The sequence below is a fragment of the Cariama cristata genome, unplaced genomic scaffold (genome assembly GCF_000690535.1).
Source record: "Cariama cristata isolate BGI_N322 unplaced genomic scaffold, ASM69053v1 scaffold1643, whole genome shotgun sequence".
Classification (NCBI taxonomy): domain Eukaryota; kingdom Metazoa; phylum Chordata; class Aves; order Cariamiformes; family Cariamidae; genus Cariama; species Cariama cristata.
Genome location: NW_009608727.1, coordinates 35,697 through 59,730, shown reverse-complemented (window position 1 = coordinate 59,730; position 24,034 = coordinate 35,697). Strand labels below are relative to the sequence as shown.

At 36.3% G+C, this 24,034-nt stretch overlaps 1 protein-coding gene across 1 annotated transcript in view; it reads left to right on the top strand.

Annotated features, from left to right (window-relative positions):
* The window catches only part of LOC104159345 (ral GTPase-activating protein subunit alpha-1-like), a gene marked incomplete at its 5' end in the record, with an annotated part of 58,244 nt that overhangs the window by 1,616 nt on the left and 32,594 nt on the right, over positions 1 to 24,034 (top strand). The window contains 8 exon segments of the mRNA XM_009697231.1: positions 1,642 to 1,776; positions 2,544 to 2,727; positions 9,094 to 9,721; positions 9,723 to 9,947; positions 11,479 to 11,550; positions 12,485 to 12,608; positions 14,332 to 14,487; positions 23,383 to 23,541. Coding sequence (XP_009695533.1) covers positions 1,642 to 1,776; positions 2,544 to 2,727; positions 9,094 to 9,721; positions 9,723 to 9,947; positions 11,479 to 11,550; positions 12,485 to 12,608; positions 14,332 to 14,487; positions 23,383 to 23,541 — 1,683 coding nt within the window.

Sequence of the window (24,034 nt, the reverse complement as noted above, 5' to 3'; positions counted from 1 at the left end):
CCATAATTACAGCAATATAGTTTATGCAAGTGAATTTCTGGAGTATTTGTGGGAAATTATGGGTTTAAAATTAATTGAGATTGATTGTTTTCAATAATTAGAAAGTGTTCTTTTTCCTTATCGTTGGTGAAATTACAGGCAAAGTAACATAGACTTTTCAAACTTGTCTTATAGTGAAAATACATTCTCAACTTGTAGAGAGTACATTGCAAAATATTTATAAGGTTATGATTTTTTCTCTCTTTCCATTCTAAGTACCTTCTTGAGCAAGATAGCCTGTAATCTTCAGATGAGTTTGGTTGTTGTCATCCTTCAAAACAATTGCTCTTTCTTCACCTGATACTCATAGTAGTACTTTCTGCCTCCTGAAAGCCGTGTCTCTTCTGAATTATTTGGCTTTGCTCTAGGACTGTGCGACTCAATGTTCATTTAAACTTGGGTACTTTGGTGCAGTTTGTTGGCAGCTCTATCGTTCTGGGCTACCTGTTCCCACAGGAACTGGCATTCATCTGTTGCTCATTTTGGCCTCCAGAGCTCCGTTTTGCCTCTCCTCTTTGCTTGTGAAAAGTCAGGGGCTGTTATAGACTACAGTGGTATGCCGAGCTAGCCACCTTTCCACTTGAAGATGCTTCCCATACTTGAAAAACTTTCCCCATGAACTAATGCTGATTGTCGTACATCAAATATCATATAAAAAGTTGTCTGACTTGGTTTGACAAATATAGTCCTAATAGGTTTCTTAAAAATTGGTTTAATATAGAAATACTCAGAGCCCTTCCTCATTAGGTTTATTATACAGTGCCTCTGAGAGACAAACTTGTAGTGTATTATGTGAAATTAGTGTGATGTTTATATGTCGTTTGTTAGGAAATTAGTTAAGTTGATTTTCTTTGAAAGACTTCTATTTAACTTGGGAAATATTTTAGAGACTTTTGCAGCTATTTATCGGAATTGTTTCCTCTTCCACAGCTAATTTTAAAAATGAAAAATAATTATTTGAAACAAGTAAGTTGTTAATAATTTGGTGTGTATGAGTGTCTTATTCTAATTCTGTTCTACAGTCTTTAAAAACATCCCCTAGAGGGAGTTGGTTCTTTTGCTGACTGAGTATTCTACAATACAGAAAGCAGTTTGATTTCTTTCAGATGATACCTGGTGCTGCTTAGCATTATTGACATGTTGTGAAGGAAATTCTGTATTATTTGTAAAGCATTAAATGCAGCTGAAATAGCCCAGTACTGTGTAATCCTTGATTCTCTTTACAGTCAGATTTATGTGCAGAATGGTACCTCAGCCTTACTTTGTACCTGTGTAATCTGTCATTTTTAAAACAGCACCCTGTAAATCAGTTTTGAAAATCATGGATGTCCTCTTAAGTACAGTATCTGCTCACAGACTTACCATGATGAGAAACTGTTGTATGGATGGTCTTTGTTAAATATCTCAGTAGCCAAAGTTTTTACTGATGTTATAAGTTTTGAAGATACAGTGGCTTTTAAACAAGTGTGACTGCCATTACTGCAGAAGTTTGATCCTACTGAATCGAAAAAAGAAAGTAGAACAGAATAGTAAAATACAGTGACAAATGTGAAATAGTAGGTGCTGGTTTAATTGATTTGTAATTGAAACTGTTCATTCTAGTTGGTGGTTTCTTTACTTCTGTGCTTATTGGACTGGATAATGGCCTTGCCATTAAAGACCTTGCTGCAGCCTCTTCACACTACAGGAGCAGAAAATGCTAAGACTGAAAGATCCGTTCTTAATTGTATATATAAGGTACATGTTTCTTTACTTGCTAGATGAGAATTTCTCTGTGTGGCAGTAGTGTCAGTTTTCATGGAAACGAAGACAGAAGTTTTCTGTAAGCTGACCACTGTTGTACTGCTGAAATGTGGAGTGCTGTCTTAGTTCTTGTACATTTTACTGTAGCTGCTTCATCTTTGGTGCATTCGGAATAGTTGATTTTGGTTTACATTTTGTGAAGTTTAACCAAGTTCATTTTTGTATGTCATATTGATAGCAGACGCGTGTGTTGTAGAAGACCAGCTATACATTTAAGACAGGAGGATGTAGCTTTTATATACCAAGCAATTTTATTTAGCAATATAAGCAAAGTAAAAAGCACTAAGTTATAATTACTGTCTTTGGGGACAAAGAACAAAGATAGATATTTTTTCTTTTTTTTTTTTTTTTTTGCAAGGGAAGGAGATTAAAACCTCCAGCAGCTTAGACCTGCATATGTAATTAAAGAAGATAGGAGATCTAAAAATAAAGGTAGCTTAGTGATTTGTTGTCAGTTTTGTTTCTTGTTTCTTTATTGTTAAATTCCACTTCAGTGTAGGTGCTGTTTTAATAATTTTCTTTGCAGACCAGCGTTTTTTTCTGCAAACAATATGCATCTAAAATTTTCCAACAATTTATCCTGCTTACCCGATTTTAACAAATTAATTAAAAAATGTAAATAAAAATAAACTTCATTTCTTATAAAACTATTAAGTAGAAATTTCAGTAGTTAATGTAATGAAATTCTGATTTTCTTCTAGGTTCTGCATGGATGTGTCTACGGGTCTCAGTGTTTTAGCAACCCTAAATATTTTCCTCTAAGCCTTTCTGATTTGGCATGTGTGGATTATGATCCTTTTATGCATTTAGAAAGCTTGAAGGAACCAGAACCACTGCATTCTCCAGACTCAGAGAGGTCTTCTAAACTTCAGCCAGTCACGGAAGGTTTGTCAAATTGCCTAAATACATTTTCTTTCAGAAAGATTTTATCTTGGTTTCTAGTATTGAAGTGTTGGTCTAAAGCATAACTTAAATTATACCTAGACACTAGGTAAGAACCATTAGTCTGGAATGAGCTAACATAATTTTGAGCAATTACTGTTCAATTAACTGAAATAAATATCTTCTGAACAACATGAAGATCGATTTGATATGGATTCTTCTGTGCTCTGTGTATCAGTAAAAATTGTTAAGTACTGCAAAATGGATAAATGTTGCTTTTCATTTTATGTTCAGTAAATTATTTTTTGCTTAATTTTGCTTCTTTTTCTAAGAATATTTTGGATTTTTTTTCCTATCTGAGCTTGCAATATTAAAAGCTTTCTGTGAATTTTTTAGCTTATTCTACTTCGTTGTCAATCTGTTTACAGTGTTTAAAACCACAGAGTTATCTAAAAAGAGAGAAATTTTCTGTCCTCTGCTTTAGAACCTTAAAAGACTCAGGAATTAACATTTCCTTCAGAACTTAAAATAATCAAGAAACTAAGCTACAGAGGAGTAGCATATATTATGCAGTGTATCTAGTAAATATCAAATGGCTACATTGGAAAGAAAATTGAAAAAGATGAGATTAATACTGATACCAGAAACTCTGTGTAGTGCTATTCTCCCTCCATATTAAGTTGTTCCATTTAGGCTTCCTTAAAGATATTAAGAACCAGATAAATGCAGCAGCTCTTTGTAGCAGCTGTGTGCTAACAGCAGGTGATTTTGTGGTCTGTAGTGACTACGTGCTGTTTTTTATGTAGAGAAAATGGCTAATCATTGTGCCCTTGTCTAAGGCATGCTTCATCATCCTCAAGTACTTTTTTGGCCAAAGAATTCTAAACATAGAGCTGTCCCCCTAATAAGCTCAGTATTGGATTGAACAAGTCTGATTTGAGAACTGTTGGCAGGAGGAGCTGTAATTATTAAATTTACTGAAGAATGAATCAAGGTACTATAGTTGGCTTTTTGTCAAATGGCTGTGGTCTTATTAGTAAAAAGTAATCATCTGCTGGGTCAGAATGAAAGAGGCTTCGAAGGATTCATTCTGTCCTAATTACAGTCTCACCTATACATATTATATAAAGCTAATATTTAAAGCATTTGCCAAAATTAACTTCCACTGCATGTTCTATTACAGTGTAGTGAATTGTAGTAGCTTTTTATGCCTGGCATCTTTTGTATTCTGTAATAATCTATAATTATGGGTTAGCAGCAAATGCTGTGTGGCTCTTTTAATCTGACAATCTGAAAAGACAACCCTGAATAGATTTCTCTTTAAATGAATGTAGTTGCACAAAGCCTTAGCATCGATATCTTCATTTTGCATTTCCATACGTGATCTGTTCTTTTATGATTTCTTGTTAAATTTCTAAGTAATTTCAGATGTTCCTTTTCTCTCTCCAGATAAATTAAGGAAGTCCCATATGTTTTTAAAGTTTCAGGGGTCTGGAATTGTAAGTCAGATTGTGAAATTTAATTGGCAAACTACAGCATTATAATGCAACCCTGGCCTTGCAGCCTTGGCTCTTCTAGGCCACATTGCTGGGCAGAGAATAAAATTGGCAGTGCTTAACTGATTGCACAGCATCTGTTCTCCCTAGCATTGTTGGAGGAGTGAGAGGAGTAAAGTTAGTGGATAACAACCAGTCTGGGACTCGATCAAGACAGGGGGTCAATTAGTACAAGCTAGCAGCAGAGCAGTATGCCAGTGGGTCAACCTCTTTTTTTTAGTAGAGTAAAAGTGCTATCATGCTATCTTTTTTGAAGGAATGGAAATGGGCAGGATGGCAGTTGTAGAGAAATCAGGGAAGTTCTACAAAGGGTGAGGATTGCTAGATTATCTCCTTAGATCACAAGCAAAGCTGAAAGTACCGAAACGCCAGAATTCTTAAGACAGAGTGCTTTTGATGAGTTTAATAGGTATGATTTACATACCCTGCTATGCCTCCCATTGTTCAAGGTCAGATCCATCACAAGTTTTACAGACACTTAGCCACAGTATGATGTGGTGTGAGACCATAAAGATATGGGACTTTCAGTGATACAGCTGTGTAGTAAGGACAGGATCTATTGAGAGGCTGGAGCAAGCCTTGCAGTAAATGGCAGGGTAAAGATTTGTTAAATCCTCTGGAAACAGGCGGTGTGGGGAGAGGACTATTCCCCTCTCTGTTTCAGTAACTTTCGAAGTGCTATCTCTCACAAGCAATCTGTTACACATAGGATTATCTGTGAAATTGTCCTCCTTTCTGTAGGTTTCAGGTAAAGTGGTAGATTGCAGTATAAGATACACAAAGGATAATTTAGAAATTAAGTGTTAAGTATATTAAAGTGTTATAGTTAAACCAGAATGAACTGTTAGCAGGTGACAATAAAGACATCAGTAGGAAACTTTTCTTGCATCATCAGAACTTTCAGACAGCAAGTCTGTGCTGCTTTCATACATGTAAGGAATCACAGGGCTTTTCTACTTGAAGGCTGATGAACTGTTCCTCTAGCTAGTATCGACAACAGCTTCCTCTAGCTACAGTACAGGCATTCACGTGCTGCCTGTGCTAATTAACCGCACCTAACTAGCCTGGATTCAGTATCATACTGACAGAAGTATGCTTTCTCCAAGGATAGTATAGCATTATAGCTATTCACTGTACAGTTTAGATGTGCAAAAGCTGACTTGGGCTGCTTCTGATCTTTTACTTGTCATTACAGGACCCTAAGCATATATGTGGGAGAATTAAAATGGAACCTCTCCTTCAAAGCTTTTTTGTTGTTTATATTAAATGATGCAAACATTTAGGAAACTGTAAAATTGACAGGTTTCTGTGACCTTTCTATTGACAGGGAAGCTGGTTACAGGAAAACATGTGGCATTAAACAAAAAAGTGCTATCCATCTTGTAATGTTAATAGATAACAAAATCAGATTGTTGAATAGAGTCTAGTCATAAGGAAATAATATTTTATGGGATTTTTTTTTTGCAACTATAGGCAAATTTTAAAATAGTCTATCCATTATTGATTTCATGGATTTTCCCCCATTTGTCATGTTTCTCCAAACATATTTTGAAGTCTTGCATAGATCAATCCTTTTTCCTAATATATTTCAATTTCTGAAGAATAAGTTTCTCCCATCTGATGTTTAGTCTTAGCTTTTATTTTAAAAACAGAAATATAAAGTATTTTTAAGGCTTTGCTGTTTGCCTTTTTACTGAAAGGAGACAAAAAGTACTCTTTTTAAAAAACACTTACACATGGTACATCCAGATTAGAACAGTTGGTGTTTTGTGAGGGATATTCTAGAGATGAGTTCTCTGTAACCACATCTCTCTATACCTGACTCTTAAAATCAGAAAGGAGTGAGACTTCCTTAAGCTAATGTAAAATGCAGATAGCTAAGCTAAACTGAACTCTCTTAGGCTCCCTCTAAATGTAATGGAGAAAGAGAAGAGTTTCCAGAGTGATTCATCCCATTTCTCCAATTTGGGCTTCTAACTGAGATGAATCCGTCTGTATAGGTGCACCATTCTTGACATAGCTAAAAGGGTGAGGAGAGTTGAATTCCACCCTCAGTCATTACTTTTTCCTTCTACTACATAACTGTAGTTGTTTAGACGCTGTTCAGGCAAAGTTGAGTTAAAGAGTTAACGCCACTTCTTAAAGAAATTCAAGAATCCTCCATTCATACCACTGATAAAAATTAGTGGTGATGGACCTTTAGCCTTTCCACAAAAGAGCTAATTTCAGGGACTGAGAAAAATAGCCAATATAACATGCTTTTAGTAAATTACCAAGTGATCATGTACAAATACAAATTACATTGCCTAAGCAAAAGGCTACCATTGTAAAGATGGCAAATGTGTGTTCACTCGGGAAGACAGGTTGGCAAAGCAGCCAGCTAAACTGCTTTAATGTGTAATGATATGGCTTAGCTTGTAGAATTTGTGGTAAAGCTGTGATGGCTTGCATTATTGCATATTTTGATCTGCCCTCCAGAAACAAAGAGCATGGTTTAGATACTCATTTTAAGCATTCTAATATATTGAATGTCCAGTTGTTCCTGGTTGAGGAGATGAGCTTCTAGGAGCAAATAGGTTCCTAAGGGAGTAAATTCACAGGCACAATACAACCATGGTCAGGTTTGAGATCTTTAGGGTTTACCACAAAACAGTAATAGTAATAACTTATAATCTGACAGATCCCTCTAATTTCTTCAGGTTTTTCAGCAGAACTTAACCGACGGCATTTAACCTACACAGAGCAAGACTTCAGGTAGCTGGGAAGCTCACATGTCTTTGCTCCTAGGAGCCTGAGAAGAGTATTATCAGTGCCAAGGGCTAAACGCTTGGCATAAATACCCTGAGAAAGATGAGCCAGCCTCTGCATTGTACAGGTGCTGGTTAGTACTGCACTGATAAATTATTCTGCAAGCATCCAACTTACTTTCTTTGTCTTGTATAAACTGGCTCACAGTTCCTTCTTATATTTCAGCAGATGGCACTATAACTTAATTTCCTTGTATGCTGTCAATATCTGGACATTTAATTCAGCTTCACTGAATGTTTTTGTGTTTGTAAATTTTAAACCTCAAGAAGATTATAGATAGTAAAAATACAATATCTAATTTGTTTATATTAATTTTCAAGGCCTTAATTCATTAAAATATTTGAGTTTGAGTTTTGGAATAGTGTAAAAATTAAGTTGATTTTGCCAACTAATTGATTTTGCCAACTATTAACTGGATGAAATGTTTCCCATTTTGCAGTTCAGATCTAGTGCTCTCTAGGTAGAGAAGAACCAGAATCCCAAATGTCTCTTACAATCTTTATCCAAGCCTTGTGGGGAAAAGAAAAAAAAAAGGGAAATATATACTAATTGTTTATTTTTGCAGTTGCAGAAGTGCATCCAGTGCTTCAGAAACTAAAGAACTGTCATAACAGTCAGTACACATTACAAATTTGCCTTTATTTTTCCAGTTAAACCTATTAAGACATCTTAAATGGCAAAAAGAAATTTATTAAACATTGGGGTTTATTGTGTGTAAATACACAATATAAAGGGAAATTAGTTAATTATACCATACTTACATGTCCAAGAGGTTACATTTTCTCATTAAATACTGAATGAAAAAGTAACGTGGTTCAGAACATTCTAGTTTGATGGATTTTTGGTGAGAAAGAAGGTGAGAAGTGTTTGCAGCAATTTTCAGTGTTTAATATATTTTAAAATACATGGTGTAATCCTGAGGAATACAGTCATGATTTATCTTCCCCTTGTAAATCCCAATTTCAGGGCATCTGGATCCTGTTACAAGAGAGATGCTGCAGAAATACATGCTTTGCCATATTGATCCTATTTTCTCTTCTATCTGTGATCTTCTACAGTGTAACACTTTTGTGTATACGTTCTCAGTGGGTACCCTAAGCCAGTTGAGGGTTGTCTGCCTGACAGAGTCACTTTGGCCAACTCTGTACTTCATGGGTAACGTAGAGTGGATTTGATAGAAGAATCCAATAACAATAAAGTACTGGGTTAGCAAGGTGTGGTATAAACACTAAGAAATTCCTTTTGTGAATTTAGATAACATTGCATGCAAGTGGAAAGTATGCAACAAAGAAGGAGGAGGCAAAACCATATTCAAATACCAGTGCATCTCACAAGATGAATTTCACATAGGATAGGCACAATTAACTTCTCTTTCTCCCTCCAAGCCTGAAATGTCTTAAAATGCAGTTGGGGCATGAGACTTGCTTTTTGAAAATTTTGCTACCATTAGATTGCGTTCAGTATAGATAGCCCAGTCTTTGATTTGATACTTTAAAGTCATCCTGTATTATCTTCATCCAACCTACAGTTATATGGTCCCTGGGGAAATTAAGATGGATTAGAGGTTTTGTGCATCTATGTTCCTTTGTTTTTCACAATGTAATGATGTGTATAAATATCAAAATCCATTGCAGTTGGAAATGGACTTCTTACAACACAATTATGATCTCTACTTCATCAGCAATTAAGATTTATTTTTACTAGATCAAGAAATTGCGTACTTTAGAAGAATCACGCTGATTACAAAGCTATGGTAAAGGAGGTATGGTAGGCTGTAAAATAATGAAGGTGCTTCTTTAGCTATCTCATGATTTTTAATGCTATTTATATGAGACCAGTGTTCATCAAAATACATGTTTTCCGTTACTGAGTTGGATGTATTCTAACTTTGCAGTGCTCATCCTCTATTTAAAACTCACAAAGAAGAGAAAACAAAAAGAAATGCGTGAATCTCAGTGGTGGTTTCTGAACTCTTCTTTTAAAATCTATGTTCTTTCTCTTGCAGTGAAAACTCACATGCAACAAGGATTAATTTCTGTTGCTGCTCGTACTGTGATAACACATCTAGTCAACCACTTAGGCCACTATCCTATGAGTGGAGGTCCTGCTATGCTAACCAGTCAAGTGTGTGAAAACAATGACAATCCATTCAGTGAAAGTCCTGAACTTTCTCCTGAACTTTTTGAGAACCCAAACCTTCAATTCTTTGTGTTAAACAATACTTCCCTGGTGTCTTGCATACAAATCCAAGCAGAAGATGACATGCCTGGGGGAGGACTGTCTGCTGGACTTGCATCTGCTAATTCAAATGTTAGAATTATAGTGCGTGATCTATCTGGCAAATACTCGTGGGATTCAGCCATTTTGTATGGACCATCATCTTTATGTGGATCTTCACAACAAACGTCTTTTGCACTTTCATTATCTCAACAAGATAAACCAGAAGATGCTCTTTCGTCTTTTGAGCATGTGGAGGATGTATCTGCAAGGGATGGAATTACACTGCAAGTAAAAAGGAAATTTAGAGACTCTGTACCAACATGGGATACGATTAGGGATGAAGAAGATGCCCTTGATGAGCTCCTGCAGTATTTAGGGGTTACAAGCCCTGAGTGCTTACAGAGAACTGGTGTCTCCTGCTCCTCAACCAGTCTGCATCTCAGAGAAGCAGGAGAATGATGTCATCAATGCAATTCTGAAACAGCACACAGAAGAGAGGGAGTTTGTTGAAAAGCATTTCAATGATTTAAATATGAGGGCAATGGAGCAGGATGAGCCAACCTCACAAAAGCCCCAGTCAGCATTTTACTACTGCAGATTACTTCTCAGTATACTGGGAATGAATTCTTGGGATAAAAGGTAAAAAGAAAAACTCATACAATTTAAGAACTTTCTTTTAAGGAATTTTGCTATTCTTATTGAGTAATAACAGTTGATCATAGAGTGGATTAAGCCAAAAATACTCCAGGCCAGCCAACAAAAGAGGAGAGAGGATGTGCAACTAAAGGGGAAATGACAGTTTTCTTCTGCCTTTCAACCTCTCATTTAGAGAGACAGAAAGGAGGGACCTGTTGCTTTTATTGCTATTTTATATTCTTTCCTTAGAACAGTGTTGGAAGGCAAATTGAAGGAGTGATATATTTTCTAATAATCCTTTCACCAGCTGTACTAAGGGGTACTACCGTGAGTAAAGGAGGCATCTTTTTTGCTTTCTTTGCTTCCTATGTATGTTCATGCAAAAATCATTACCTTTCTATGCCAGAATGAGACTTTGAAAGTGTTATATTCTCAGCTATTGTGTTGCTGGACAGTACCCTGCTGCTTTGCCTGCTAAGAGCATGCTTGTATGCAGCCTCAAAGCATTGCATCTGTGTTAGCTAATGAGAAAGATGTGTCCCCTACTACTTATTTCAACGTTGGCAATGTTTGGGTATTGTTTAGAACAACAGGAGACAAGCGATGTTCAATCACAAAAGTAGTGTCTCTCTTTACATTATTATTTTTGCGTGAGTGTAGTTAGGTGTATGTCTGCATATGTATGTGGACATGTACAAATATTAGCATCCTAGAATGTAAGGGTGTTTCTGAAATCTTCTTTTGCCATAGCTGTCAAATTCCATGTTAGAGGCATTGAAATATTTTCTTACTATGTGGGGAAATGGATATTCTGTAAAACAAAAATAATCTGTGTCACTGAGGCATCACTGGAATCGAACAAAATTTTGGTGTTACAACCCTTCTTATTTGGGTTTTCAGTTCCTCAAGGCAGTCTCGTTTGAACAATACTGCTCTTAAACTCATACCGCTGTGTTTTGTGGGAAATCTCTTAAGTGCAGTTTAAAAGAAAAGTGCCTTTCTTGCTCTAACAAACTGTTTCATTTTTTCTTTAAATTGTTACAGCTGGCTGGGTGACTAGTGAACTGTGTTTTCTTTTCTGCAATTCAGAATAGCAAAAGCTCTGTGTTTAATGCACTAACTCCCCAGGACAGTAGGTTATGGGAGTGTCTTTTGTCACTAAGCATGTATATTATGGCCTGGTAAAGTGTGCAGCTTATATATGCATTAAAGGGAGTTCTGTCTGTTCTTCTGTAGAGAAGAGATTGATCGCAGTTGGATCCAATAGGTTGACAGAAAAAAGTGGAAAGAAGTAAAGGTTGTACTCAGCGCTATAATGGATATAGAAGATTTCCTGGAGTAAAAAAAATTGCTTCTATATTTTTTAAAAGATATTTTAATATTTTGTATAAGAAAGGACTTGAAAAGTTGAAAAGGCAAAAGCTTTTGTTCACTGTTCTTGAAATGAAGCTGGAAATGTTCTTGTACGATTTTTGTACTATTCTGTATCCATCAGTGAACAGGTGATAAAAGAGTTACAAATTTCTCTATTTAGAAGGAGCTTTCATCTCCTGAAGAAAAATGAAAAGTTACTTCGAGAACTCAGAAATTTGGACTCAAGACAATGGTAAATTCTTTTAATGGCCACCTACTTATTTGTTTTAAGTGTGCTTGTAGTTAAATGTCTCTAATTGCACAGATGTGAGAGTTGAACTGATTTTTTTTAATAGTTTTATGAATTATTCATGTATTTTGCACTGTATTGTAGTTATTGGTGTTATATTCGAGTTACATTAGCGTTATCTGTAGAGTGAAACTCTACAAGTAGAATATCATGAGATAGAACAAACTTCAAAATAATGTAAAATTATAAACATTTGTATGCATAACATGGAATAGTGTTAAAACTTTGATATCAAAGTCTCTGCATTTTAAGCTTTGGCTAATTGTTTAGCTGTTTTCCAGTGCTGTTAGTATTTGAAGGCATGGAATTCTAGTTGGAGTTGTAGCACGGAATTAAAAACTTCGAATTGTTTTTGTGGAAGTTTAAATAAAATCCAGTGGAGATCTTAGAACTGTGAGAAACCACCTTCAGTTGCTCCAGTGTCTAACAGCAAGCTGTGAACAGAAGACATTGCTATAGTACTTAAAGACTCTTCAGTTGCATAAGGTGCATTTGCCACCCCATTCGCAAGGCACTGTTGTTAATGGGCAGTGCGGTGTCGATAATGTCTGTGTTACAGGTTGTGCTCATTTTGGAAGCCCAGCTATTCCATTAGCAATCAGTGCTGCTAGTACCACCCTATGTCTTGGAAGTCATGAAAGGGGCAAATGCTGTTCATGTATAGCAAAACTTTAGGCTATTGAGAAGACCAGACTAGAAGAGACAGAATGGGGATATGGAAATATAGAAGGTTTTCAAAACAAAGCCATATAGTTGTACTTGACTTCCACTATCTTTTTTGATGTTTTAAAAGCCGTGATCTGTGTGTATTCTTTGCATATTTTCGTTGCGTATTAGTAAAGGCACTGTCATGCAGTGACCATTCTCTGTTTTACAGCCGAGAGACACACAAGATTGCGGTGTTTTATGTTGCTGAGGGACAAGAAGATAAACACTCCATTCTCACGAATACTGGGGGAAGTCAAGCCTATGAGGATTTTGTAGCTGGTCTTGGCTGGGAGGTATTTATTAAAATGTTTTTATCCTAAGTTTGTTTACAGAGAAAATTACAGATCTATTTAGATATTAGAAGCCTTTGGCTCTTTAGCATTACTCACAAGTACTGAAATACACCGTTTTGCAAGTAGGATGTAGAGAAGAATTCTGATTTTAATTTCATTAGCAATACTAGCTATTGAATTTTAAGCTCTTTCAATTTAAGGAAATTTCTGCAGGCAGAGGTGATTCTTTAATGTGCAGTCCTGTACTTGGCTTTCACAGGCTGATTAGGAGGTATCTTGATTTCCCTGTAAGCCTGTAAAGTGTTAAGTCTGTTGAAGTTTGAGTTTTGCTCAAATTTGGGAATCCAAAAAGTAGAAACGAGCAGCTTCTTTCATGCTCCCTTCTTTGTGCCTTCCAGTGCAGGCATGTATCTGTTCGCACACTCCACTCCATGTGTCTTCCATCAGTCAGAAATCCTGTGATGTACCCCATCATCTATATGGGCCTGCAGCTGTTTAGCCACTAGTTCGATACTGTTACGAGGATTTCCTTTTTTGCATCCTTGTTTTCTGCCCGCACAGGATTAACTTCTATTGTAAAGTTCAACTCTGTACTGTTGCACAAAAGTACAGGAATCGCTCCTGCTGCTGGCTGGGTGCATAAGAAACCACAGGTTTTCTGTTCCTCTTGTGACTTGCGTTCATCAGGAATGTCTACATGAGTGTCCATCTTACTTATTCTTTTTTTTTTTTTTTCTTGTTTTTACTCCTTAGGTATATAAGAGCACTACTAGATTAGCTGTGTGGCTAATGGCTCTGACTTTTCCACAGGAACAGAGGAAAACTGCTAGAAGTCTGCGGACTGTCACAGACATAGATGTTCATTTCCCACATTCCTGATTCTTCAGGAGAAAAAAAAAACAGAATAGTGTCTTCAAATATGCTCCTCTAGTGGGTTAATTCTCTTAGCCTTTGTTAACTAGATTAAAGAGTTGCTAATTTAGATTCATATTCCATGATGAGACATCAAATATTTTAACCTTAACATTAGATTTGGGTCTTTTATTAACAGAAGAGCAAATATATTCCATGTGGGCAGAGATGAAATGTATTTACGTCTGAGATACAGCTTTCTTTAGGTACTGTTTTAAAAGTGAAATAGCACATTAGGCATGCTTATTTATTACAGTGCCAAACTATTTCCCATAGAACTTCCCACAGAACTTACATTATTTCCCATAAGACTTACAGACTTAATTATGAATTACCAGTTCGTTTCCTGTGATTTTTTTCATATCCACAGAATGAAAATTTCTAAAGAAAATATATGGAAGGTAATAAAAATTCAAATTGTCTGGCTGTCACACAGGGTTTCTTCAGAGCTCGGGTCAAGGCTGATGTAGTATCACAGAATTTTAAAAAATTTAAAAAGCACATGTAAGTGACTACAGTCAACTAATCAGGGAATAATGCAGTAAATACTCATTTACACAACTTTTCCTTTTCTCTAACCTCATCTTCCCAGCAGCATCTGTGGTGACCGTGGAATATCGAATGCCACTGTACTGCAGTTGATTTCCAGTCTAGTCAGCAAGTCTGAGCTCTTTTAGGAAAGCATTACTGTACTGTTGTGAAAAGGATCTTCACTTCTAAAAATTCAGTTGAAAGTGCATTTTAAAGTGTAAAGAATGTATTTATCACCTGATTTTTTTTTCTTGTAATGCTTCTTGGGCTTTATTTCTAGGTAAATCTCACAAACCATTGTGGTTTTATGGGAGGACTGCAAAAAAACAAAAGCACTGGATTGACCACTCCATATTTTGCTACCTCTACAGTAGAAGTAATGTTCCATGTGTCAACAAGAATGCCTTCTGATTCAGATGACTCTTTAACAAAAAAGGTAGGTGTTTCTGAATAACCGATTTTCTTTTGGTTATAAAACCAGAGAAATTAGTGTCAAAGAAAATCCAGTAACCTTTTCTAAAAAAACATAAAATATCATAACACCTTTACCTGCTAATAGTTGGTATTTTACTGAAGTTGATTAAGACATATAAATTATTCTCCTCCAACTTCTAATTTTGCCATACTGGTGATTTTTGCCATCATTGCAACTGTGGACAGGATCACATGTATAGTGGTGAAAAATGCAGGGAGGTTATGGTTTGTGTAGAAGAAAAAGCATTACATCTGAATGATGTTTTAGTACTTTGAGACTTTAAATGCCAATTAATAAATATGAGGTGAGTACTTTCTAAGATGACTTTTTATTCATTAAGAGTCACATGTTGGGTATTAACATATTTTTTCCTTTTTAAAATAAGTTAAAAATATAAAGAATTTGACAGTGTTTATAAGGTGTTTCATCTTGGAGCAGGCACAGAGGCTCAACAGTGATATGATCTCTCATAGCCATGTTAAGAAGAAAATGATTTGCTGTATTGGTATTTATTTCTTTGAAATTTAATAAATTCCACATTAGTGATAATAAGTTACAGTCTCAAACATGTGTCCTATTATAAATGAACAATTGGCTATCATTAGACTGTCCCCCGTCCTGCGTACATACATCTTCAGATGTGCTAATCCATTCAGTAGACACGTTAATGAGCACTGGTTGAAGTGTAATATTGGAGGAACTGAAGCTGGTTGACCTCAGCATGGAGTTTAATATATGTAATTAAATTAGACAGTAGACAGTTAGTAAAGAGAGAAATAGCCATGCCTCTGGCAAGCTTCAATTATTAATGACTTTTCTGTTCTTTGTGTTCAACTTGAAGAAAAAAAAAAATTATTGTTATTATTATAGACTGACTGTAAGTTCTGACTTCTCACTGTTGCATCTTAGGTTTGTTTGTTTGTTTTAAATTTAAAAAAATATTTATTCTTTTATGCCTGTGGTGCTGGGTCCTTTCTGTTGTTTATTTCCTGAAGTTAGAGTCAGGGTAATGTTTAGGTTGTTAAATGATTTATAGAAGTGGTTTAATAGCAAAAATAACTAATTTGAAAATAAGATTATTGCTATTATTCTGGTATAGAACAGTGTGTGTATATATTTTTTTTCTAAGTTGACTGACTTTGTATTTTTTAAACAGAAACTTGGTTTTATAAAACACAGCTTGTAATTATCTTTACAGTGTTTGTTTATAATCTGTTTGAATTAGAGCATTAAAAAGCATTGACAAGGGGTCACATTGAAAATTAATTAATAATACATAATTTGCAAATGCTGTGGACTTCTGCAGAACACACAGGCAAGATCTCGTGTCTGTTTCCAGGAGCACCCTGAATCTACATGTAGCTGTTCTTGCCAGGCAAGGTCCAGTGCTGGTCCAGGCCACCTGTGATTTAGCTTGTGCAAATGGCGTCAGCTGGACTTTTTAACAACTCCATCTTGCCCCAGGCCTATTTCTCTCCTACTTTACCCACAATCTCACTCATCAGTAATTTGGAATATTGGAGGTCTTTATGGATTTGTAGGCTGTATCAAAAGATTCAGATTATATTTGTAGCTCAACTACTGATGGGCTGTTTAATCAAGCTACTTTATTTCTGTGTGACTTTGTTTCCTGTTCTTCTGCAGTATATGGGGTTTTTTTCTTCTTTATAAGCCTAGCTTCCCCATGAATGGAGCCTTGTGAACCTGCCTATAAGTCTCTCCTCCCTTCCCTAACACCTTTTGGCCCATTTCAATCAAATTTAATAGAGGTGTGTTTCAAAGGTGTTAATTTCATGTATTTTTAAGGAAGATAGGCTAAGTAAAGGAGGCAGAGCGAGAGAGACTTTTAGCACCCCTACTCAGCAGGTAACAACTGCATGGCAAGAGGCATTAGACATCAAGGAACCAGCACCAGAGAGAGATGCTATGAAAGTCATCCCAAACTTGAGAAAAGCATCAACTAATGTTTTCATCTTGGGAGAAACCAGCAAGTGGTATCAGGAGACATGAATAGGAAAACAGGCTTAATTCTTTTACTAGTTCTGCAACTACTCGTGCTGCTTAGACTGAACACACAGGCAAAAGGAATGTGTTTTATGAGATGCTGTTCAGCTCACACATGCTATAGGGGACCCCAAAATCATTTGAGAGCCATGTGTGTGCTAACAATTGTAACTGTTCTGAGTGCATGTACTGTTTGTGACCTTCAGAGAAACGTGAGTTTTGAGCTTCTTTACAGGTCTTTCATGTGCTTTCTTTGTCTATTTCATTCCGTGGGAGAAAAACAAGCAAACTTGCAGTAGTTGGCTTAGAACTGCTGCTGTTTTTTATATTTTAAATGTGCCTAGAGGTGCATGATAGGTTCATCTTATAAATGGAAATTAAATTTAATTAAAACAAAACTTCTTCCTGCCAGTCGAGTGACTGCAAAATCAAGATTCTGCTGTTTCAGAGGCTAAGCCAATTTTAAACTTATTTTCCATCAGTCTTACAGAGTAGTAAATAAAACTTTTAAGTGTCTTGGATACCTCTGAAGTGTTTGTTTCTGAAGACATGAGCAAGAGCAAGGAGAGACATGAATTCAAGGAGAACAGGTGAAAATCTTCTGAATGTGTGAAGGAACTTAACATTGAAATGCATATGTAAAATAGGTATTTAGTTTGCAAATAGTAAATTAAAGATTTAGTGCTGATAATGCGATCCATTTTGTTTTTCTTAGAATTAAAGGTTAGAGTAAAAAGTATTTACACTGCCCTTACAATAACAAACTTGCAAAGAAAATATCAGAATTAAATGAAACTGTGAAGACTCTCAGTTCACAGAGTGAGAAAGCTTGTGTATATGTCTCTACATCATATCACCTGTCTAGCTCCTCCTTTCTTAGCCTCATAAAGGAGTGAAGGCGTTGTAGGTGAAAATATTATACATAGAACATGTAAATAAAAAGTAGTGATGTTGTTAATGATTGGAATACTAATTTATCTTGGGCTTTGGGTGTATTACATGATTCTAGGTTTTGTGTGACATCGTCCTAACCACATAAAAAATTTATAGCTCCCGGTATTTATAGGTAGTATTTTTATTGTGGTATTAACAGGCATTGGGAACTTGAAGGTTTGTAAATGTAAATTATTAGTACGATATTTTTTTGGAGTTACAATTAAATACGCATGTTGCTTTAAAAAAACAAAACAACAAAACACACCTTAGTTGTTGAAACAAAGTTTTATGAAAAATTCAACTAGAGGGTACACACGCTGTAGACAGCAGTGCTGCTTACATTTAATGGGCAAAAGTAGCTGCTTTAAGCCATTACTTCAGATGTTTCTGCTCATTCTGTTCTGTTTATAATAAACACTTTCATTTTTGAAGAAGAAAAAAGTTGGGGCTAGCTGTTGTATCATAAGAATATATAGCCTTTTTTCACCCCCCTTTAGGTAAGTGTGTATTAGAAATCACAGTAATTTTGGCAAGAGTTCAAGGGTTAATGCAACAGATAAATAAAAGGAATTTTCTGTAAATTGAGCCCTGCATTATTTCACTTGTCTTGCCTTTCCAAACCTAACTCATTTAATTTTAAAAAGTAAATACTTAAATTCTTCCTGACAGTGTGCTTTGCTTTTACTATCGTTTATTACTTCAATTATACTTGGTATCACTTAGAACAATCTGCCATTTGGAAATTTCAGTATAGCCTGCAGCTTAGTATTAAGCCTGGCTGCTATTGTAACATGTACAGCATATGACACTAATGTATCAAAATTAGATTTGATCATCCCTCCTGGTTATATTTATTTCACATTTCTTTTGTATTCAGTTAACATAAATGTATTAGGAGAGCTGACACATGATGATGGCTATAGAGTAAGAATATTTTAAAGTATTTTGAGTTAAATTTGAAATTTCAGGTAAACCAGCAGTCGGTCATTTTTATATATTTGTTTTAATGGAGTAGAGTTTCAAAGCAAGCCTAAAAAAATCTGTTTGTCTCTGACATCTCCTCAGGGCTGTCTTCCCGACAGCTCCGGTTTAAAATGGCTAAAACAGAGCTCTTAATCTGTTTCTCATTGCCACCTTTCTGGATCACCACGGATAACATGACTATTGTGCCTGTCACTTGTGCCCATAGCCTGAAATCATCTTTAGTTTGGTCTGCATCTTAGATTCTTACATTCAGTCCATGCTTAAGACTCTGTTGACTCTGTTCTTTTTTCTACATAACATTTCTTGCAACATAGCTTTTGCATACACAGTTAAGATTTATTGACTATATCCTAAACTGTTGTTTTGATTGCCGAACCTTCCTTTCTCTGGTCTTGACACTTTTCATTCTTGAAGAATGCTGCTGTAAAAGACATTTTTCTAATCTTTAATGCCTTTTTACAGTTTCATTGCATTTGTCCATCTCCATTTTGTGTCCTGCTTTATACTTGGATAACAAACTATCTAGAGCAGTTTGAGTTGCATTTATGCGGTATTTAGTGGTTTAGAATATTGGTGTGTAACATATAGTTCCAGGCATTTCAGCTATAGTGTATTATTGGTTACTTGAAGTATAACATTATTTTAGAGCTTTTTATTATTTGCATTATTGCTGTGCCTTACATCTCTCATAAGGATTTGCACTTTGCTTTGCTTACTGTGATTTATGCACATACAAAGTTGTAAATTTAGGAAGACAAGGTCAGGAAATGAATGTGAAGATGTAGTGGCTTACACAACCAGTCGTGAGTTTTGAGTGATCATTGACACAGATGTCAGTCTTGGCACCGGTACGTTCTGTGTGCACCCAATCTGATTTTGTCAGATAACATTGGGACCACACCTTCTTATTGGGAAGCCATGTTGCTGTCTGTCCTTTAGGTTTCAATGAGCAGAGGTGGTTGTAGCTCGGTATCTTTGTCCCATTTGTGTCCAGGAAACTGAATTCTGGGATGCTTCCAATTCAGTACAAAGGCATGAAGAATCCAGATTGAAGTTTAAAGAGTTCAGGCTCTGGCTGTCCTGTGGTGTAATAATTACAGTGAATGATGGATTCTCCAAATGATTGCTGTGCTTACAGGAGAGCTTTGTCATGGAGAACTGCTCAATTTCAAGGCCCTTCAATAGGGAACTGAAAAATTCTTTCTAAGAAGTTTGTGCAAAACCTATATGCTGGTTTTGGCCGAAACAGAGTTCATTTTCTTCACAGTAGCTAGTATGGGGCTATGTTTTGGATTTGTGCTGGAAGCAGTGTTGATAATTCCAGGATGTTTTCATTATTGCTGAGCAGTGCTTACACAGAGTCAAGGCTTTTTCTGCTTCTCACACACCCCCACCAGCGAGCAGGCTGGGGATGCACAAGAAGTTGGGAGGGGACACAGCCGGGACAGCTGACCCCAACTGACCAAAGGGATATTCTGTACAATATGACTTCATCCTCAGCATAGAAAGCTGGGGGAAGAAGGAGGAAGCAGGGGACGTTCAGAGTGATGGCATTTGTCTTCCCAAGTAACTGTTACGCATGATGGAGCCCTGCTGTCGTGGAGATGGCTGAACACCTGCCTGCTGATGGGAAGTTGTGAATGAATTCCTTGTTTTGCTTTGCTTGCGCTCGTGGTTTTGCTTTACCTATTCAACTCTTCTTATCTCAACCTACAAGTTTTATTTTTTTCAATTCTCGTCCCCATCCTACTGTGAAGGAGGAGAGAGGGAGGAGCAAGCGGCTGCGTGGTGTTGGGTTGCTGGCTGGGGTTAAACCACGATAACCTAGCAGTCCTTGGAAAGCTTTTCAAGACAATTTCAGGTATTGCATCTCTTCCATGAATCAAGTGTTGTTGTTGAGTCAAGTTACTACCATTCAAGCTTTTTCACAAACTTTGCTTGCTGACCAAGGTGAAGACATCTGAAAGAAACAGTAAGGAGCACTGTGTTAATGTCAGAGGTTCTTCTGATCTACTCTTGAAAAAGGGACAGAATGACTTTATCTAGAATTAATTATTCTCCAAACATAACTATGAAATCAGCAACACCCAATCTTCTTTACTTTTCTATTATTTTTGTCAGTCTTGTGCCTCCTATAATGGAAACAAGTAATTGATCACAGTTTTGGTCTTGAGTACTTTACATCTTGTTATAAACCACCATTGACAGTTTATACCATGATGCACACCATCTGATTTTGGCTCTCAATCCATTATATGTCACAGAGATGCCATTCTACACTTTACTCAAACCAGATCTTTGCCAGATCATTCTTGGTAATAATCATGAGGTGAAATACACCTGAAAGGACTTGGGATTCCTTGGAATAATCTGATTCATTTTCCTTTTCCTCTGAAGAAGTTAGTGCTTTTAACCTGGAATGTATGGTACCACCTCTATGGTATGAAGCAAACTTTGAAATTGGAGAGAGAGATCACTAATGGCCTCAGTACACTTGGCATCCAAAAATATGTGAAAAAAATGCACAATACGATTTTATCACACCAAAATCTATGTGTGAAATCTGTGTGTAAAAGTATGCATCAGTAGTGATGCACCATCTGGATAGCTTTCACAGAAGCGCATGAACTGATGTCCTGTCTGATTAGCTGCAGGTATCAGTAACAGGTACATGGGGACAACTCTCTATATGTTTGGATTTTTAAGTCATTTATTTGGCATGTACACTGTCACCGTCCCTTGTTTCTAAGTGTATGAGTTTGTTGTCTTTGAGTCCAAAGATGGTAAGTAAAGGAGGGTTAATTCATTTAGCAAATAGTTCAATATTGCTGAATTGGGAATGGTGCCGTGCAGTGCATCAGTCCTAGTTCTGCTTTTTGGCAGTCGGTTCAATGAGTTCAGTCAGTTCATCAGATGGCCGTCCCTCAGTCTAGGATCATGTAATTTTTTCACATTGCACAAGATTTCATATCTGAACTGATTGGCCTCTTGCTTTCTCTTTGGTTAGGCAGGCTCATCCTCCCTGACCTTTTCACTTGCTTCTAAGTGCGGGCCCATCAGTCCCTGACACCCTTCTGTCATTGTCATATTTCAACAGATAGTTTGTCACTTCACCGAGGAAGGTAGAAGAGGTTCAAGCCCTCAGAACAATTCCACAGTTGTCTTTTATGGTGTTAGTAATTGTTAAGTGTCATCCAAGGTCTCTGCAGCTGCTGTTTGTGTGTTGCACATCAGTCATTCACCTTGCTGCCTGGTTTTGTTCTAATCTAGTCAAATAAAACTCAGTATAGTGAATGTTGTTATAACCAGTTCTTTGGTTGGACTGAGTTTATGGTTGGCACAAGGGCATTCCTAACTAAGTGTTGTTCAAAATAATTCAGCCATCTACAAAAGAGGCAAGAACAGCTCACTTCAAAGGAACTGCAGTCATTGTAGATTAGATGTATGTATGATCTAGTCCAGGCAAAACAAATGACTTGTTGAGCATCAGATGAGATGTAAGCTGTTGATGCCATCTGTCCTTTGCCTAGTCCAACACTGAAGAAAATCCTTTTTTTATAGAAATACAACCCTGTTTTTCAGTCTGATACAATTTCAAGCTAGCAGAGAAAAGCAGAGGCAGCTTCTTTTTTAGCTTTTCCTTCTGCCCCCCCCTCCCTTTTTTTTTTGTTTTAAATCTGCTGCTGACAACCAGTATAAACCTTCAGATAAGATGACGGTAGCATTCCAGGAGGTTTAGTAATATAAACAAGTGAATACTTGCAATGAAATTTCTCTGATGACTGTGTATATGTTTTGCTTTTATTTGAAGTGCAGTTATGTTCTGAAAATGAGCACAGAAAGTTGCTGCTTTTTTATATACAATAACTTCTTATAAGTGCTCAGATTAGTATCTGCGTGTTACCTGTTAACAGCAGTTCACAGTGCTGTCCTTTGAATAGCATCAAGGCGATTGATGAATTCTACCGATCTAAAGCTCTGCAAACAAACTGAAAACTGTGGGTGAAGACAATTGACAGCTGTAACTGGTGATACACAAGGAGGAAGAAATGAGATTCCAGCTTGAATTTTCAGAAATAGCCCTTACTAGAAACTCATGTTTAATAATCTGAATGTATTTGATCAGTATAGGTAAAGCCTCTCTCCATGATGTTAACATTTGTTTATCAGATGATAACGTTTAGCAGAAGGAGCATTTTGGAGCTTCAATGCAGATAATTCCAAAGTGTTCAAGATGTTCCTTAATCTGATTATATGATTACAGCTGAGGATACAGCATGGATTTTGAGGAAGCCGTTTGGCCATTCTGAGTCAAGTCAAGAGCCATTTTGGTTTTTTGGGGGGTGGGATGTTATTTGTACAAAAGTATACAGGTTTCATGGGAAATGAGCATTTAGTTTAGTTAATCTAGGGACCATGGAAAATGCAGTAGCTGTTCTCCTTTAAAACCTTTTTGTTTGTGGTAGCCAGTTTGGAATTTGGCTAGGATGATGACATTAAAAACTGCTCAGATACGTAGCCTTTAAGCAGATGTTCATTCATATACTTTAAAAGTTCATATAGAATTTAGTAATTCGCTGCCTGTCAGTGATGGCAATCATGAAAGCATTTTAGTAAATCAGATTGAACCACTCTGTGTTCTTGAGATAATATCAACAAAATTTTAGCTTTCAGTAGAAAACAGATAATTGACATATCTGTTAATTTAAATAGACATTGGCACCAATGTATAAAAATCTATAACACAAACCAATACTGTGAACTAATACTGTCACTGAAATTGTAAGACAACTGTGGTGTAATTTGGTTATTTTATTCATTTTTCTCCATTTCTTTTTAGTGTTTTTTTCCTTTTGAAATATGAGCATTTAGTATAGCTGTATGGCTATAGAATATATTTAAACTGATGGCTTTTTATGCCTGCTTTTCCAGCTAAGACATTTAGGAAATGATGAAGTACACATTGTCTGGTCAGAGCATACTCGAGATTATAGAAGAGGAATAATTCCAACAGAATTTGGTGATGTTCTTATAGTTATCTATCCCATGAAAAACCATATGTTCAGTATCCAGATAATGAAAAAGCCTGAGGTAAGAGGGGTTTTTTCTTTTTTTTCTCCTTCATATGTTTAATATGAACTGAATTTTGTTTGAAATCTTGAGGTTTTGGTATAATAGATTGATGCAACAAGACGATGTGTCTTTAACATTGACAGTTGCAGTGGTGGTAGGAGAAAGAGGAAGAGCTCAGTGAGTACAATGCATAGTAAAATCAGTTACTTGATATTGCAAAGGCCTGATCCTGTCAAGCATATCTGCTAACTTCATAAACTGCAAACAATAATATAAGCTAGAATATTCTACATAATCATTTAAATATTAAGATCAACTTGGTGAACTTTTTTATCAAATTTGATACGTAACTGTGGTAGTTGAATAATAGCCTGCTCCAGCTTTCTCCGTCCATGTCATATTCCCCTTTCTTCTTCTCAAAGCTAGTTTTCACTTTCTCCTTGACTCCACACAAGAATTTGGAGATTAATTCAGCAATGCAAGATCATTCAGTTCTTAGGCATATGACCAC